This window comes from Seriola dumerili, unplaced genomic scaffold, assembly GCF_002260705.1.
Source record: "Seriola dumerili isolate Sdu_G_001 unplaced genomic scaffold, Sdu_1.0 BDQW01000092.1, whole genome shotgun sequence".
Lineage (NCBI taxonomy): Eukaryota > Metazoa > Chordata > Actinopteri > Carangiformes > Carangidae > Seriola > Seriola dumerili.
Genome location: NW_019174347.1, coordinates 1,068,004 through 1,086,646, shown reverse-complemented (window position 1 = coordinate 1,086,646; position 18,643 = coordinate 1,068,004). Strand labels below are relative to the sequence as shown.

The window sequence follows — 18,643 nt, the reverse complement described above, 5'->3', positions numbered from 1 at the left end:
CGCCAGTGCTTTCATCCTCGCTCTCACAACTGATTGTGTGTTGTATCAGTGCGGTGCTGAAACAGTTTGCAGAACTTTTGTTGGCTCTTGCTGTCAGCTTGGTTTTATTTTGACATCAATCCTCTAAAGATCTGCCACGGAAGCTCAAGTATAAAGCAGGCTCTAATCTGCGGGGATTCTTCGATGAGGACAGAGTAGAGTAGTCTGACATGGGGTGACAATCGATGGCGTCTGCGACAGGACAACCCGTCACTCGTCTGAACTCTGCGGGCGCTGAGGTTAAAGCAGCGTTCCCCTGAGAACCGGCTGAGTGGCATTGATGGCAAGGAGGGTCCCAACCTCCCCTGACAGACACATCTCATCCTGGATGCCATCTTGCCCTCTCTTTGCCATGGCACAATGCAGGCAGTCTGAGAATAAGACTACATTATACTGACACCAGGCATTTGACATACTAATCCTAGAACTAAAGGGCTACAGGGACCATTGATTTTCTATTCTTGGTAAAAGGCAAGAAACCAGCCATCACTCCTCTTCGACCAGGGATGCTAATGGACTTTTTAAAATGTTGCCACGGAGATCCCCAGGAGCCATTCTGTTTTTGTCACTGCAGGGCCTTTGAAAAATACAAAAAAAATCCCCAGCTCCTATATCTGACATGTTTGTATTCAACAGCCCAGCTTAGATGTCTTTGCTGTGTCAAGTGTTTGTACACAGCGTCTGCCTGGTCAGTGATGGGTAACACTGGATGTCTTAAACCCTTAACATCAGATATGAGAATGAAAACAGAATGGCAAATAACGGTAAAAAGCTACTCGCACTGTTTGTGCCTGTGGATTTGTAAGTGTTCAACTTCCAATATGGGTCTCTACTAGTCTCCATTTATATCAAAGCATCTAGCTCTTGGGCTGGGTATCAGACTTCGACACTGTTATACACAGGCTGGCTGTTTTCTGAGTGATCAAATAAAAATATAGCAGATCTCAGGTAAACACTCAGAGAAACCGAATCCTGCAAAGGTTGGACGCCGGGTCCAGGCGGGTTGTGCTTGGGGCACGGCTGAGCGTCGTGACTGCTTTGTTGTGACATCACAAAATTATATTAGTCCTGACGGCTGGTTTCAAGGCTCAGTTTATGAATACAGATTGTGTGCATTTCTCTGTGGACTGAGCGCTTTGATTCTGTCACAGTATTAATATAGAACCTAGACCTGCTTTATAATCAAAAAAGACATTGAAATCTCACTTCTCACAATATGGGACCTTTTAAAATGGATTTGATGAAATTGGTATCAAAGAATGTGTCGTTAGGAGTCGGTGTGGAAGTCAAGGTAATGGTATCAGTACCGATATCGAACATTTTTAGGCGACACCCAGCCCTGAAGGCTGTTGAAGGTAGCGCTGTCGGGTTACGTTATATCTATACCTGTCATTTCAGTATACTATCATCTAAAAACACTTAAGTTTCCAGGTTTAGGCAGTGGTTCATATAAAGGCTGCAGATCTTGATAAACTGATCTTTAAAGGTGCATTGTTAATTGGAGCTTGGTTTTAACACCACAATGAACTCATTTACGCCACATGTGACTCCAGTCTGAAAACCAGCCCACAGAATCAACCTTTGTGTCCTGTGAGAGTTGTTCTCTCAATTATTGCCAAATTCTCCTTGATCCCAGTTCCAATTTGCCGCACCGACATCTTCGTGGTTAGCCATAGGAAATCTAATTAGTAACGTATTTCCCGTGTGAGAGGGTTGAGTGCAGAGTTGAAATAACCGCTGGGTAAAGTGAAAAAAAAAAAAAAAAATTGCTGCAAACGGACAAAAGTATCTTTTTTTTTTTTTTTTTGTGTGGGAAGAACATTCACGGTCAATATTCACTAACTACTCTACGTGCATCCCTGAGGAGATTTTGTTTTTCACATGTCTTGTGTTTGAATGTCAGCTAGGACTCTTTAGTGGAGAGCGAACTCCTGGAAAGGGTGTGAGCGCTAAGAGAAAAACAGCTCTGTGCCGACGGTGGTGAGCTGTGTGATCCATGTCATGAGACTGCAGTGAGATTGCTGGTCTGACGAACCTTCCAGAAGGAGTTTGAGGAGGGACAATATCGCTCAGGCCGCAACAATGAAATGTTTGTCTCACCACGCACCATTCATATCATGTGTTGTTTTTCCTCCTGTCACATTAAAATTCCCATGTGGTTGTTTGACAACAACAAAACATCATCAGGCAGATTTTTTTTTTTTTTTAATACTGGTCTGGCAAAGCAAGGGAAGCTAGACAACCTGACACCCTGTTATTATTTCCATAATTCTAATGGAAAACAAATATTTCCAATATGTGAGGTTATATTGGAAGGCGTGTGTTTCTGTAAAGATATTTATACACCACAGACAGGTAATTGTTGGTGGAGCGGGTCAATATAAATGTCAACTGATGTATGTATAGTATCCACAAGTCCCACCGTTTTATTAATCCGTACACTTCCCTGAGTATTCTACAACCAGCTCTCCGTTCTGCCCACCGCCCCTTTCATGATGAATATAGAGTTATAAAACACACTCTGTCCTCAACCATACCTTACACTCGACTTATTAACTCGTCACCATTATCACAGCATCATGATAGCATCCAGCACAGGAGTCTCTTGTTCAATGGCCCACTGAGAGCAGAGGCTAACGTGGCTAATTGTGTCCGAGATTGTCAAGGAGACCAGGGATATGCCAGCTCATTATGCCGGGCAGTGTGTACAACAAAAAAAATGTCAGAGTGGAGGGAAGTGTGGGGGCTTAAAAATTTCCACAGAGAAAGCCAAGTGCACAGAGGTGTGAGGCAAGAGGTATATTCTATTCTGTGGCTATCAAAGCGAGTGGATTAGACAGATGGATAGATAGATAGGACAAAGGTAAGTACAGTAAGACGGGTAGGTTGGTAGGAGGTAAGAAGGACGTAGGTGGATGGATAGAGGGATAGATAGATAGATGGATAGGTAGGTACAGTAGCACATAGATGGATAGGTAGCTAAGTAGGTAGGAGGTAAGTAGGACTTGGATAGGTGTATAGATGGAAAGATGTAGACATGTGATAACAGAATTCATGAAAGAAGAAAAGGATTATGACTGTGCTGCACAGTTTGGTTGTGTGCAGCAGGTGTTGGCAGAAAATAGACGTCCCAAGAGTCGACAGGTGCTTACAATGCGATGCAGTTGATTGAGGATAAAATTGGAATTTAGATTTTAAGTGTGACTTTTTATGGGGCTGTTATCCCTGGCCAGTCAGGGACTGTGGAACATGAAAATGCACTTGCAAGGGTTTATGCGTGAATTTAAATGACTCTACTTCCTCATCGATGCCAACCCATAAAGACTAAGATTCTCTTCTTCTTTAAGTCTCATTTCTACATTAACCCACTTAAAGGCCTTGGGGTTTCCAAAATTCTATGTGGATACATCTTATCAATCTGCAGACGCCTGCACTGTTGGCTAATCCAAATGAATGTCAGATTATCAATGGAGCGTCCCGACATCCCAGAAACCCCCTTTCCTCCGAAGAGGCCTAACTGCCAATGTCTCCCAGATGGCTTAACAAGTCCAGTTCATTAAAAACAAAACGATCCGAGCCCTCCCGTCCAAACCCGAGAACACAGAGAGCAAACATGGGATGGGATAAGCGGTGGCTTATTTCCCTTCGGCAGCTGTCAGCTCATCAGACATCCACTCCCTCCTCAGACTGCACAGAAAGTCATTAAATGATTAGACTTTGTGTTAGGTTAAATTAAGAAAGTTCAGGGTTCCAGACGTGGGGGAGGGGGTTGCATTGTTGAAACATTTACACCGGAGGTTAGGGGACAACAGGTGTGTCTCTGCTGTGTCCACTTGTGTCGAAAAAGTCAAATGGGACAGGAAAAGGCAGCCATTTTACTCCAGTGTTACTCCCAGGATAATTAAAATGTCAAGGTTTTTTCATTTACTGGTAAGTCACTAAAACAAAAGAGAACAGAACTAGTGTGGCACCATAAAGTGCTGTGTTGTAACTAAGACATTAACTAGAGCTGGGTGTCTATAAAATGCCTTTCTTTTGGTATAAATAATAAATTGATGCTTTTTTCAAATAAAATCAGATGATTTCATTTAAGGTGCGCAGTATCTTACAAGTAAATAAACAAGGCAAAGAATCTGATTCAGCATTCAGCGCCTTTTCAACACTTGACATACTTTCTTCATGTTCCTTATCTGATTTTGTCTGATACTGTTCTTAAGAAACTACATATGAGAAAAAGAAATGTTATGCATGCAGTGTAGTTCAGCTGCAAGACTGAAACTTGTGAGTTTATTTGGGAAATAATCCAGAAAAGGTCGGCCTGAAACTTGAAATGTGGAGGTGAAGGGTCAGATCTTGACACAGCATTTCCTCCTCACTGTTAAAGGATTTGGCTGAGAGCTCTCCAATTTGTTTTTACATCATGACAGACCTTTATTCTCCCTTTTTTTTTTTGCCTGGATAATGGCTAAGGGCCATGTCAGTTCAGACTAACCAGCTCTGCAGGAACAGGCAGCCACAGGAGGTGGAGGTTTTTCCTTATAAAAATTGTGTCGGCGATGTGGCTGCGTTAGTGTGCTGCCTCCTGACACAGTTTTCTAAGTGTGTGTAATGATATGGCAATCAATTCTTTAATCCTGAATTTGATATGGCCTTGAAGCAAACCCCTCCTCTTTCCACTTGTCATCCGTCAGTTGCTCATAGCTTAAGTAAACTCTGTTGCTTTAATCCAGTAAAGCTTGCAAAATGTCTCCAACAGCAGCTCAGAATAATGATGAAGTCATTAAGAGACTACATGGTCTATGTCTTTTGGCTTGTAGTAGGTATTAGCTTGAGTTTCAGTGTATACGACTGGTCTCACACACACTCCTGTAGTCACAGTGGTTGTCTTGTTTTGCATGCATCATCATCACACTCTGCCGGCTGCCTTCCCTCAGCTGAGTGTCCTGTAGGTTGTCAATAAATGAGCCGTGCCTTCCCTCCTCACGAGGATGTAATGTTCCCTGGGTATGCTGCTTATGCATTTGGGTGGCTGTCTGTGCATATTCATAACAGAGGTGAACTAGTTATATAGATGATTTGGTATTAGGGACTCTTTGTGTGGTGTTAAATAGCTGTTTTGTGTGTGTAATTTAAGCATTTACAAGACCAAAGTCCTTTCAGCCCTGTTGTCCGCCCTGAATGTTTTTGACATTTTAAAGGATTTTTCTCATGGATTTGTCTCTTGGAGCGATACCACTACAACATAATCTGTTTGTTCAAATGGTTGTCCTCCTTGGCAGGAAAAAAACATTCAGATCACGGCGTACGGGGCTAATCCATATTGTCCTGATATATCGCCTAAGGCAGGCCACACAAGCTGTTGTAATTCTCAAAGTAAACACAAGCAGACACCCGCCCACTCTCCTCGATTTATGGCGTCGTGATCATCGCTTGACCTCATTGCTAAATGCAGCTTTCTCTCTCTGCATTTAAATGAAGCAGACTATTATCAATATTGATGACAGTTCATGTCTCTCTTGACTTAATTTTCCTGTGCCCACTTAAAACCATGCGGCCCAAGTCTCACTGCCAAGCCATATAGTACATAAACTTGGGAGGGCTTGTAAGAACCCCCGTGGAGGACACATTGCCCTTAATAAGTTGGCTGTGAGCACAGGTCATCGCGGTTTGAAGTTTGTTTCAACAAATCCCTCTGCCGTCCATCTGTCACCGTCTCCTGCCTCAGATATCAAACAGATGTGGAAATTAACATTTGTGCACAGTTGCAGCTTTGTGCACGACGAGTGGAGTCTTTAATTATTCCCACACAGACTCGTTTCCAACTTCTATCTGAAGGAGAGCCATTCTCCGGGTTTGTCTTTGTCAAAAAATTTATTGAAAATGGTAATGTGTGACTTTGAATGCAGGTGGATGAATAAGTTTGCAACATCTTTCCGTGATGCAAGCTGTCATTGCTGTTTTTATTTTGTTCCTCATTTCTGTCAGACACTGTAACATCTTTATCTTTGACTCTTCTCTTGACAAAGTTTATTTTTACTGGATGCACCCTATGTCTTTCTTCATTTACTGAGTTGTTCCTGTAATTATGCAAAGCAAACTATTCTGCCTATGTGTGGTTATACAGAAAAGATGACTCACTTCCTGTTTGCCAGCCAACTTTTTCTGAAAGGCTGTACTGTGTGTACATTTGGGTATTTTTGCACCAGGTGTCTAGAACTAGAAATGCACCAAGTGTAATAGCTATAATAACGTGAAATTATGATTTATTTATTTTTTTATAATTATCGTTTTTATGGTTAGCATGAAGGAGTTACAGTTTTTGTCCAGTCAGCAGGATGTCTTAAAAAAAGAAAAGCAAATAGGATTTACTGGAAAGTCTGACTATTGGGCCAAAGTTTTTACTACTACATACTACTACTATCTTTTTTATTTTTTTCATCCTTTAAATGTCCCATATTTTACACTTTTCCGGTGTTTTATCGGAAGTGTTGATCCATAAGAAAATGTATTTGTGAACCAAAAACCATCTCAGTGTAGTTTCACATCTCCTCTCTCGGGCTTCCCTGTGGAGCTCTAGTAACAGCAGGTCGGTGAGCCAATCAGGAGAGAGGAGGCTCTGAGCCTTGAGCGGCGACTGCTTTGTTGTGACATCACAAAGTTCCAGAAGTCCTGACGGCTGCTTTTAATTTCTCTCATTTCTCTGTGGACTGACACCACATGATATCAATACTTTACAGTATTAATATAGAACCTAGAGCTGCTTTATAATCAAATAAAGTTATGGAAATCTAACTTTATACAATATGCAGACCTTTAACCTGAGAAATAAATATTACCGTCAGGGTCTGGTGTCTTGGCAGGCTGAGCGAGGTGTTCTCCTCAGTGTAGGTGGAAGTTTAATCGTGTTAAATCAACTGTGACAGACATTAGTTGGCCGTAAATGAGGCAGGTGTCCTGGCGACCAGCACCTTGCCTCCTCTCCTGGTCGCTTCCCTTGTTGTGTCTGGTTCTCTCCGACTCTATCTACATCTTTTTTTCTTTTTCTTTTTTTTTTTAAATGTGTGTGTGTGTCTGCGCTCCTGCATCTCGGTGGTTTAGCAGACACTCGTTCACATCGCTGCATTGACAGAAGGACATAATGCTATTTACTGTGCGCTTATTACAACACTGAGGTGGCTAACATATGCTAACCCTCATAATCTTATATCTCATTGCAGGTGGGAGGTGAATCTGCTGTGGGCCATGTGTTTCTAGTGAGGTCTCATCTTCTGCCAAAATGAGGCTGACGCCCGGCTCGCCTCGACCCGTCCTGCCAGCCATCTTGGCTCTCACCTTAGCCGCCTTCTTACCTCAGCTGTCCTCAGGAGCCACGCCGTTCCCCCAAGACCTGGAACCAATCAGCATCGTGGGCAGAGAATGTAAGTTCCATATCTCCCGTGTTGCCACGCTGTGACCTCTGTTGTGGGTGTAGATGTAAAAGTAAAGTAAGCGCCTCCGAGCTGTTATATTATTGTCACCGGGGGAACACGGTTAAGAGAGGTGGATGTTTTAAAGGCCATGTTTGCAACAAGCATATTTGCAGAGATTTATTGGGCTGCTGGAATATTCTATTCCTTTACTTTTTATTTTGTTGACTTAGTGTGAAAAGGGCCATGTCAGCACAAGAAGCAATTGCAACAACAAAAGAAAAACAGTCTCAGTCAGAGCTGAGGTGCAGTTGTTAGGAGTCCAAACTGTTCTGGGAAATTAAGCTTTTTTGAAAATGTTTTTGAATGATTTTTACATTAAAATCTACAAGCAAACTAAATTACTTTTAGTTACACCTAAACTAATCAAAGAAAAAACAAATCATGTCATATTAGTTTGAACCAAAGAAAACAATCTCTGAGTCAATGCTGAGTGTTACAGATGGAGTTAATATCACAGCCCTCATAAGAATATATTTTATGTGTTTTCCCACCTAATCTGCACAAACAAACTCTGGTGAGTTTTCCCATTTGGTTTGGTTCGTTTAGGTTGGTATGGAAGCTGTCGATCAAACTCTGGAGCGGATCAGTCACCAGAATTTGATTTTCATTCTCAGGATCCCCGTCACCAAAACTGTCAGAGGAGTTAGCAGTCAGTCTGTGTGGCCTTATGTTTACACCTTTTGTAATGATTCAGTATAGGCACGACACAGACCACAGCTAAAAGAGCAATGATTGATCATTAGGTCTTTTTGTTTTCCTGGTCCAGACCACCTGAATTGAAGTACTGGTGTGAAAGCGTCTTCAGATACTCATATACACCACAAAATGGAAAGTATTAGCAAAATAGCATTTAAAATAACAAAAACATCAGTAACTTGTTAGTTTTTTTAATTTTTTTTATCACACTTTGCTTCAGGTCATCAATTTGGACTAAACAATTTTGTAAAACGATACCGAAACAATCACGATACAGTTCCAGTCCACACCGGCCAGTAGCGAAGCAAAGTTAAGCACCAGCTCGTAAGATAAGATTTTGACTGAGTAGCACGGTGGACGTCTGTGACACCGCTTCGTCGGACCACTCCAGGGATTCATCAATGCCACCCAATCACTGGGGAGGTCTACAGAAGAGATCCTGGCTGCTAAGTGTAATGGGCCATAATTGATTTAAGAGGTGGCTGAGACCGTGGCCCCACACACTGTAATTGATCTATCTGGAAGAGAGCAACGCAACCATTAGCAGAAATAGCTGCGCTAATAGTGCTATATGTGGAGCTTCGTCCCAGGTGTAATGAGAGCAATTTGTCACCTCTGGTTCCAGCAGGTGACAGCGTGGCACAAGGTCCCTCACAACTCTGAGACTTCCTTTATGAATCGCAGCACTTCGTCAGGCTCAGGTCTATGAAATCATCCCCGACTTGTTACTTCTTCCAGACGACTCACCTCAGCATTTTGTCTTCTTTACGACACACTGAATCCTGAGTTAGCCGGACCGATTTAGGCTTTAAAGAAGCAAGTGAAAATATAGACAGAATTGCCATATAGTTATTTATAAAGCACTCACTTGTTCTTGGCAGGATGCTTTACAAGGATTTTTCTTTTATTAGAGCTGATCAGGTCAATTTGGGACATTAACTTTCTTAAGAGGCGAACAGAGGTTTTTAAATGTCTGAAACTTACATCCAAGGGGAATGACTGACAAATTTAGCATCAGAGAGTTTTTCTGTAGTTATTTTTACATTTATGTAATTAAGGCTTTGTAGTCTTTAACTGTGTTAGCAGTTTTAAATACTCATCCACTCATGTTCTGTGTTCTTCTGTTCTTTTTATTGTTTTGCTTTTTGTTTTGTTTTCCATCCATCTCTTTTACTTTGTAATGATTGAAAATCACAAATTGCAGTTTTTGGAATCATGTCGTAATATACAATATAAATACACGTTTTTTTTTAAAGACTTTTATGTAAATCACTACATTGTTCTTACCTTTACACAAACACAGAAGGAGCTGCACTGTTCAGGTGAGAATATGAAGAATGATCCAGGAAGTAATAAATCCACGGGTTTCACAGCTTATGAGCCGGTGTGGCACCGTGGCACAGTTCACAGTCGTACAGCTCGTTACGTTTTCACAGTTGCAGTCATTTAGGAAGGTAAACGGGAGAATTTGGCCGTTGAGGATCACGACCAGCAAAGTGCCAATATCCTGGGTGGATGGATGACTTTGTATTCGAAGCTCATTATCAGTATTCATAGACAATTTGTGTTCATTATTGATTAATTTGCTTTGTTTATTTTCTTGATGAAGTGATTACTCGCTTTGCAAAAAAAAAAAAATCATTGATTGTGATATGAGTCATAGTTTCAGTTGAATTGTTTTTTTTTTTTTTCATTTTCACCGAAAAATAAAAAAATGATGATCATGTTATTTTTTGTTGAGGCTTGTACCAAACAAGCGTGTTCCTTTTTATCTGGAGAATATGATTTGTAGGTTGTGGCGTCGCTGTAGTACCACAACACTCTCCCTTATGGTCCCTGACGACACATTTGACCTTTAACAATAAAAAATTGCAGCTCCTGCGATTTGGATATTGCACTTGGCCAGATTGCAATTTCAGATAAATTTCCATCAGCTGTTCAGCCCTTGTTGTTGGTCTATAAAAGAAAATGACCACCAAGGTGATGTCATCAAGTCTGTGACCATCAGTCCAAAAGCAGAAGATATTCAGTGGGCAGCAGCAAATCCAAACAGTTAAGAAGCTGGAACCATCAAATATTTGGGATTTATGCTTAAACAATGAATTTATTATCAAAAATAGTCGCTGATTAATTTTCTGGCGATTGACTAAAGGATTAATTGCTGCAGCTGGAAATGCAGTGTGTTGTGGAAAATGTCAGGCCAGGCGAGACAACATTTTTCTGCTCCATTCATTGAGGATTCACATTGTACCCAACCCACTGCTGTCATTGAAATGAATGAGGAGGCGCAGTGTTTTTGACACCGTGCCAGTGCTGGTCTGAATGTAGCCCGAGGATGTTAGGACTGTGGTTTTAATTCAGTCTTTGTCCGGCAGACTTTCTGTACATGTGCCTCCATAACTCCGGGCGCCTTCGCCTGCTCCTGGATTGTCGGCGCCCCGGCTGCTCCCAAAACTTCAGAGGGTGTGAAAGTGCTGAAGAGTAATTAGAAATCCTCATTTGCCAGGGGAAGGGTAGTGGGGTGGGCCGCCGAGCCACTGGGAGTCTCTTCACCAGACAGCACAGCAAGGTCCAGTGCTCAGCCAGACATTAGGCGTTTAAATCTTTAAACAGTCGATTTGAGACGAGCGGTTAGGGGAACGTACGGCTCCCTGCAGAGAGACTAATTTCAGATTGTGGTGTATCTCTAGCGGGGATTGCTAATTCAGCAGCAGCCCAGGTCAGATGGGAGGCTGGAGGGCACTTAATACAGTACTTTACAGATCGAGAGAGCGCCGTGGCCTTGAGCTGAATCTTTGCCTCGTTAAAAAAAAAAAAGAAAAAGGAAACAGCAGGGGAAGTCTCTGTGATGTGGAAGACTGCCTGGTGTCAGTATTGAGCTGGCTAATTTTATTTCTGCCTCCAGCATCCTTTTCTTTTTTTTTCTTTTTTTTTTTTTATCCAGCATTCACAAGGTATATCCATCCACCGTCTGACTGTCATTCTGTTATTTAAAGTACCGGGCAGCATCTCCCACTGTTTATATTAACACCTCCTCTAGTGAGCGAGGCTGCCGTTTGAGTACGGGAAAGCAGAGTGAAATGAAAATGCAGAAGGAAAATGAAAATCGGCCTTAGTATAACACTGAGCTGATATTATAGCGCTCTCTCTCTCTCTCTCTCTCTCTCCTTCTCTCTCTCTCTCTCTCTCTCTCTCTCTCTCGCTCTCTCTCTCTCTCTCCTCATTTCCATTGAGCCATACATTTAAACTGCCTTTGGTAACCGGAAGTTTGTATTTTTGTCTTTTTAACCAAAGGACCCTTAAACTGACATGAATTAGACCAGGGCCCCTCAGCTGATAACATTTCTGCTTTTAGATGTTTTATTACAGGAAGGATTCAGAGTCATACAGTCTGTCATTGTGTTACTCATGGATGAAATTATAGTGAAAATAAATTATTCCCCTTTTTGCAGGGGACCCCCAGGAACCCCCTAAAGGAACCCTGTGGGTTCCTTTGAGAACCGCTGTTTTTAACCATGTGGTATCATTTGTAATGGAGGGTTTTTTTTGGGGCGGGCAGTTTAGCAAAGTGAACACATTTAAATTATATTCATGACAACACCAAGTTGAACTCTTTGTGACCCCGCAGACAAACGATTGCTATTTAAAATGTGGGCAGACCAGACAGACCCACTTTCCATTGAGATGCTCTTGATTTGTTTCCTTGTCCTCACTTGGCTCGGTCCCCAGACATGTCTGTTAAGAAATGCTTAACAGGAGCCATTTATTTAAATCAGACTGACTTCTATGACACCGCTGCGTAATTTGCAACTTTGGATGCAATGCCCCCCCCCACCCCCACCCCCCGGCTCATCCACCTCCACAAGTGCACATTAGCATACGGTGTATGCTCTGAGTTTTTAGCACAATAGGCCAAATTGTAACCTTCGGTTCATGTTTCTTGAACTGCAAAGGTGTAATGTTTTTCGAAGCTGCTGATTTGTAGTGGATACATGTTTAGCTGCTGTCGTCCTACAGCCTCTTTACAAACGTGAAGCGAACAAAGAGTTGTTTGTAAAAGCGCTGACACAGACAAGTGAGACTGACTGACATGTTTTGGGAAGCTGACCTGAACAGTCTTCTCATATTTGTCTTATTTCTCTGTGAATTAATTTCAGTTTTTGAACTCTGACTTTTCTTTTGCAGTTTTGAAAAAGATGTTTTTTAATAAGACCTCAAAGGGGCATAATGTATCCGTCTCATTTTTCTAATCTTTTGTTGAGAAGGCGTGAGCTGGTATCCGTCGGTATTAAGAGCGTTTTTTCTTTTTCTCTTCATCTCTTTTCCCCACACAGCCTCCTACCTCTACCCCAGCTTCCAGGGACTCATGTCGGACAATGACACCGTCCGCCTGGGCCTGGATTTCCAGAGGATGCTGAGGATCAACCACATGCTCTACATCGCTGCTCGGTCAGTCGTCACCACTCACCTGCTGGTTTAACATTACAAAGCATCTGATGTAGCTCTTCTTATTGTGTTTAGTGAGGATGAGTCATTTCACCCTTTTTCTCTAATATCCCGTTAGAAAAATGTTGGATGTTGGATAAGTTAAGGAGCAGGAAAATACTTTGCAAGCTACTCTCTTCTGTCAGTAGAATGAACATTTGCATAGATCTTCCTTTTGTAATAATAGTTGTATGCACTTTTTACACGTTTCCGTACACTGTCAAACTCCATCTTCAAATCGAATCATGTGAATACATATACGTGGTTGCATGAAGGCTGCAGTGACAGATTCATTTCATAGTATTTTTATTTTTTTTTATTAGTTTCAATTAATTCTTAGTGGAAAAAATTATGATCACAAGTTACTAAAGCCCAAACCTTTATCCATGGTGTTCTTATGTAACATGATCAGGAGCCAGAAGTGTCCATTTGATTACATAAAACGATGCATTTAGTCGTTTGTTTCACCTTTATTTAATGAGTGGAGTCAATGAAGCATAAAGTCAGTTGAGTTTGAAACACTCGTATGAGTGAAGGGCCTTAAAGGCAGAGAGTCATTTATAACTCTTCAACTTCCAGAAGGCTCAACAATAAATTCTGCCTTTCAGAAAAAGAAATCCTCTGTTCTGCTCAGACTTGAACGCACCCGAACTTCAGCTTTTATGACTGTGTAAGAGTTCTCAGGCAGCATCTCCGCACCAAACTGCTTTCATGCTTGCAGCACCTCCCAAGTTTTTTCTAGTGCATCTCTCAGCCTTAAACGTACGTCGCTCCCCCTCCCCCCCCATCAAGATGTTGTAGGTTAACTATCTAGAAAGTACGAGGTTGCGCCTTCTCTTGCCTGTTTTCGTTGTGCAGAATAAATTCCTCTTCAGTGTTTGGCTCCTTCTTAAATTGCAGTCACTCTCGGTGCCAAGAGCCTCGTCCAAAAGCGTATGGAGATTCTTAATGTACCTAAACAGACTTAATATTTTCCACAGCTGCATTCAAGACAGCGCATGCCTCTCTTCACAGAGCGATTCATATGGATTGTGTCGATAGTTAGAAAAACTTTTGGTGTTGGGAAAACTTGTGTGAGGGTCTGAAATTGAAAAGCCAATGAACTGGCTGTTAATCCACCTTCAACCTCCTGTTGTTGAACAGCTTCGATCAGTCTTATTGAGCAAAGCAGAAGGTTGTTGTTTTTTTATTTTTTATTTTTTTGTTTTGGTGAAATGGTTGGATCAGAGGCTTATGGAGCTTTGCATTCAGAAAGCATGAAGGCTGATATGCTTCACTAATGGTGTCTTGACTCCATCTCTTGCAGGGACCATGTGTTTGCCGTCAATCTCGCCGTCTCAGCTGAGCAGATAATCCCACGGCAGGTAGGAAATCTGTCCACGATCACGACTGAAAATCCTCCGGCGTGCCGTTCAAAGGCACAGCTGGATCCGACAAACAGTCTATAACCTTTCATGACACATGCATTTGAGTCGATATGCATTTATTTACCGAACACATTCTTCAATGTGGAGCTTGTACGTGGCATTTACTTTCTGAACTGAAACATAGTCTGTTGATTTTCCTCAGTGCAAAAACTCACATCCAAGATGGAGTCTTGTTCTGAGGATCTGACATTTAGCGAGTGTTTGATACCTCTTGATCCTTCGGAGTCGATACCAATAATCTGCGAGCTAACAGCAGAGCCAGCCTCGCTTGACATTTTTCTACGATTAATGGGATAAAATAGGATTCTGCGGTCATTAAATATACAATAAAACAATAAAAATCTATCACGTAGCTGAACGTGCTGGTTCTGCTTGTCAACAGTGATGTTCTGGATGATGTGTCACCTGCACAAATAGACCTGTACCTGCTTTAAAGAAGGGTTTAATGCGAGGAAGTGCTGTTTAGGCTTCAGAAGGCAATTCTGCCCTTGTTTTTCTGAACCACTGTGTTTTTAAAGAAAAGAAAAATCTCTTGTAATGTTTGTATCTCATTATTTTGCTTTCCACCCTTTCCCTGCCTTTTCATTCAAGTATTAAGCAATCTCTCCTCAGACATATATCCAATACAAGTGGAGCGGTGCTCTTGTGGCTTTTCAAGTGCCGTGCTCCCTCCTATCTGAATCTCATTTGTCAAACATGATTGCACTTAAATAAAAGCTCTCCGAAGCCCAGACTTTTGTTTGCTTGTATTTAGATTAGTGCCAGATGCGTACATTCATTCTGATAAGGCTACCTCTCCATATCGACGGGATCTAAACTATTGATTTGGGTGTTGACTGTGGCACAAAGGATTGGGAACATCTGAGAATTGCAATGTTAAGTCCATCTTTTTTCAGTTATGGTATGTGAGAACTTAGATATTGAAAGTTTGTATATGATGCATTTTTTTAATCATTCAACTGAGCCTCCTCCGCCTCCAGAGTGACAGCAGGAAGTGAGTGGAAAATTATTGAAGACCCGACCCATATTCTACCATCACATCCTCCCTCCCCTATTGCTGTTATCCATCTGAGCTGGATCATTAGCGCGTGACTGACTCATACCACCAGAAAATGGTGCGTTCTCTTCATCACCGATCCATTCCTTCCCCCCGGGCTCATTTTTAGGGCCGCTCTTCATTTTTCACATGGGGCTGCTCATTCACATTCTCCCCCTCACTGATCTCCGCGGGCCTGGGTGGCCATAAGTAATTATTAGTAAACCAAATCGAGCATGGGCAAGGCAGGACCTATTACCATAATGCTGACTCCTGCTGAATCCTGTCAGATCTTCACAAAGTCGCTCCGGAGGTGTTTCCGTGCGAGGAGCTGGAGGGAAGAGTGCCGCCTTTAAAATCAGAGATGTCAAAGGATTCGGTCATATGCTGATCGGAGAGGGATTGATAAGTTAGTCGTCATCGTTCTGACTGAGTTTATCAATAGGAATATTTTAAATATGACGATCAAACACCCTGAAGATGTGCAGCAACATGAAATGCGGAGGGTCTCTCCACTTCTAGATTTCTCTCACTTTCTACAAATCCCATGAAAAGACCAAAAACCAACGAGAAGTTGATCACGCTAACGAGTGTCACCACTGTTGCGCTGGGCGACGTGTTCCTTTATTACCATGATCACAGCCACTGTAGTCTTTGGCTGGACCACACCAGCGTTGGCATGACTGACTGACTGAGGGATCATAGTTCCACCATTGGTCAGCTGAACAGTTTACAGGCAGTTTACAACAGTGTTTAGTAAGAGTGTTGTCTCATTTCCGCTTTTGCTGGTGTTTATGTGGTTACGTGCTGTTCAGATATGCTAGTTTCTTTAGCTTAGCAGTTAGCCACGGCTTCTCTCTCTCCCTCCCTCCCTCTCTCCTGCTCTCTCTGCTCAGTGTGTCTCATGTTTAGTATTTCCTCTGCCTCCTTTAGTTATAAGGGGTACATGTAATAAATGCAGTTTATTTGTTGTAATGGAGGCAGGGCTCAGTGAACTGGAAGTACAACTCCGCTCGCATGCAGCTCCAGTGTAGCCAGGAAGCCAGAGCGGTACCAAGTCTCGTTTTTTGTCAGACCAACACACATGATCCTTCATGTGTATCACAAGAAGAAATCCCCAACTAAAGCACTTTTTACTCCTGTTTTAATAACATCCACTAAAAACTACAGTGGATTTCTTTTTAAAAATATGTTTTACATACTAAAAAAAAAGCCGTACTGTATGTCTGCAGAAGGAGCCGGTGGGCTTGGGGCTACAGAAACTGTAGGCAAGTCAGAAAATATTGAGAGAATGACTAATGTGTTGTTGGTTTTGGTCTTTCACAAAAGATTTGTTGATAATAAGAGAAATACAGAATAACATCAGCCTTATTTTTAAATGCATACATCACAGTGTGCTGTTTGCAGTGGAAAAGAAACAATGTTGGTTTAGTTTGAAAGAAGTCCTCCTCAATTAAGATGCACGTCTCTTCCTCATCAAAAATGCTGCCAGTTTTCCTGCCTGCAAGCGAGTCAGATTGAATTCACAAGTTCTAAGTAGTTTCTGACTTGACGGTGGGAATGAAAAGCTATCTGATGAAAAGGGAATGGAGATGCCTTGAGAACACGAGAACAAGGAGCCCGTGGTACAAATTGTCTTTTTTTTGTTTTCAGGGATTTGTGGTCGGAGTGGAGTGACCCTCAGCTCGAATCAGGCTTCAAAATGTATTGTACCACAGGGTGGCTGCAGCCGAGAACGTCTTGATCTGAATTAAAGACATCATCAGTAAAAAAAAAAAAGGACATGTCTCTCCAGCATCTAAGGCTTAGGACTTAGAGTCATCCTTTAATGCATGATTTTTATTTGTTTATGTATTTGTTTTGGTGATGAATTTCAGTTTTCTCTTCAACTTGCAAGGACAACCTGTAAAATAAACACGATTTAAAGGTATTTCATACAGAGAGGGAGCACTGCATTATTAAACGACTTATTGTATTCATATTGAAAATGTGCCCACATCTTGTTTACATCAAGTGTTGACACAAATATAGACTCCACGTCTAGACAGTAATTAAAAATGTGCATATGCATGATGGTTTGTGGATAATTAGCTACCTTATATTCATCATGATTATTGTGCTTGCAAAGAACAAATGTGGACCATCTGAAGGGAGTTTGTCATCATGCAGAAGTGGCTGAAACCGAGACCTCTTCAAGTCAGGTTTGACATTAAAACCTAACAAGTGTGAAATATCAGAGGTATCAGAGTTTCCTCGAGCTCAGACTCCAGGCGAAATGTCAAAGACCACATACGACTTCTTGTTCTCGTAAAGGCTGTTCCATAATCCCCACGTGTTTACGTGTCGCTGAGTGAGACATCAAGCTGCTGTCTCCTCACACACTCTGAGGAGGATCCTTTGAACGACTTGGAGTCGAAAGGGGAACGTACAGAACTTCCCAGCATTCTCGGTGGTGTGGGAGGAGCGCTGAGAAAACTCAGGGTTCAGCGAGTTGTCCAGACGCAGGAACGGGAACGCGTTAAACCTTCAGCTGGCAGAGCTTGTTAACGAGTCGATGGATCTTTTTCCGCCACTGGACATCTAGCACTTACACAGGAAGTGTGTGTGTTGGTGTGTGTGCAGGCTGAGGGCGGGGCTTTTGTGGCCGGTGCCTTAATTGGGGTTAATTGACTCCTCCTCATACAGACATCCTCTGCGGCCATTTTTGATTCCCGCATGCGTGTTCGCACGGACCCGGACGTTATGTTTTTTTTGTTATCACTGAGGAACCACAATGTTTAGCCGCCCACCGATGAGCCGCACAGGCCGCCGCAGGCGTCCCTGATTCTCCTCCGTTTGTTTGTTTTTCTCCACGACAGTTTATTGAAGTTAATGAGATTTTCATCACAGCTGTCTTATAACGGCACTTGAGCGATCGGGAGAAACAAAAGCTGGGATGGTGAGAAACAGCTTGTCTTTGAGCTGACACTTGGCTGTGTGTTCATTTTTCAGAAACTGACTTGGAAGACGAAGGATGTGGAGAAGTGCACTGTGAGAGGGAAAAACAGCGTGAGTATTATCTTCCCCCCTCTCTCTCTCTCCCCCTCTCTCTCTCTCCCTCTCTCTATCTCTGTTTTTTTGCACTTGGTTTTGTTTCTCGCTCCTTCCACTCTCCTTCTTCGCCTCTGTCTTTGTTTCCTGCACAGCAAAGTTTTGTAATAAGCGAAGGTGTGCACATCGCTGATCAGAATCAGTGCCACAGCCATCAGGGGACAACACACTCACAGGTCTTTTGGCATAACATTTTCCTCCCCAGAGCTGCAGTGAAACCACAAGGATCAGCCTGGGGATTACGATAATGACTGTAAAACAGAGGGAAAAGTGTGTGTGTGTGTGTGTGTGTGTGTGTGTGTGTGTGTGTGTGTGTGTGTGTGTGTGTGTGTGTGTGTGTGTGTGTGTGTGTGTGTGTGTGTGTGTGTGTGTGTGTGTGAGAGAGAGAGAGAGAGAGAAGC

At 42.3% G+C, this 18,643-nt stretch overlaps 1 protein-coding gene across 3 annotated transcripts in view; it reads left to right on the top strand.

Moving 5' to 3' along the window:
- LOC111222419 (semaphorin-6D-like) overlaps nt 1-18,643 on the top strand; it is a 152,009-nt gene that overhangs the window by 79,185 nt on the left and 54,181 nt on the right. For all 3 annotated transcript variants that reach the window (XM_022746138.1, XM_022746136.1, XM_022746137.1), the window contains 4 exons: nt 7,257-7,457; nt 12,539-12,653; nt 13,996-14,053; nt 18,144-18,200. In XM_022746138.1, the coding sequence (XP_022601859.1) occupies nt 7,316-7,457; nt 12,539-12,653; nt 13,996-14,053; nt 18,144-18,200 (372 nt within the window). In that variant the 5' untranslated portion in view covers nt 7,257-7,315. The remainder of the gene's footprint in view (nt 1-7,256; nt 7,458-12,538; nt 12,654-13,995; nt 14,054-18,143; nt 18,201-18,643) is intronic.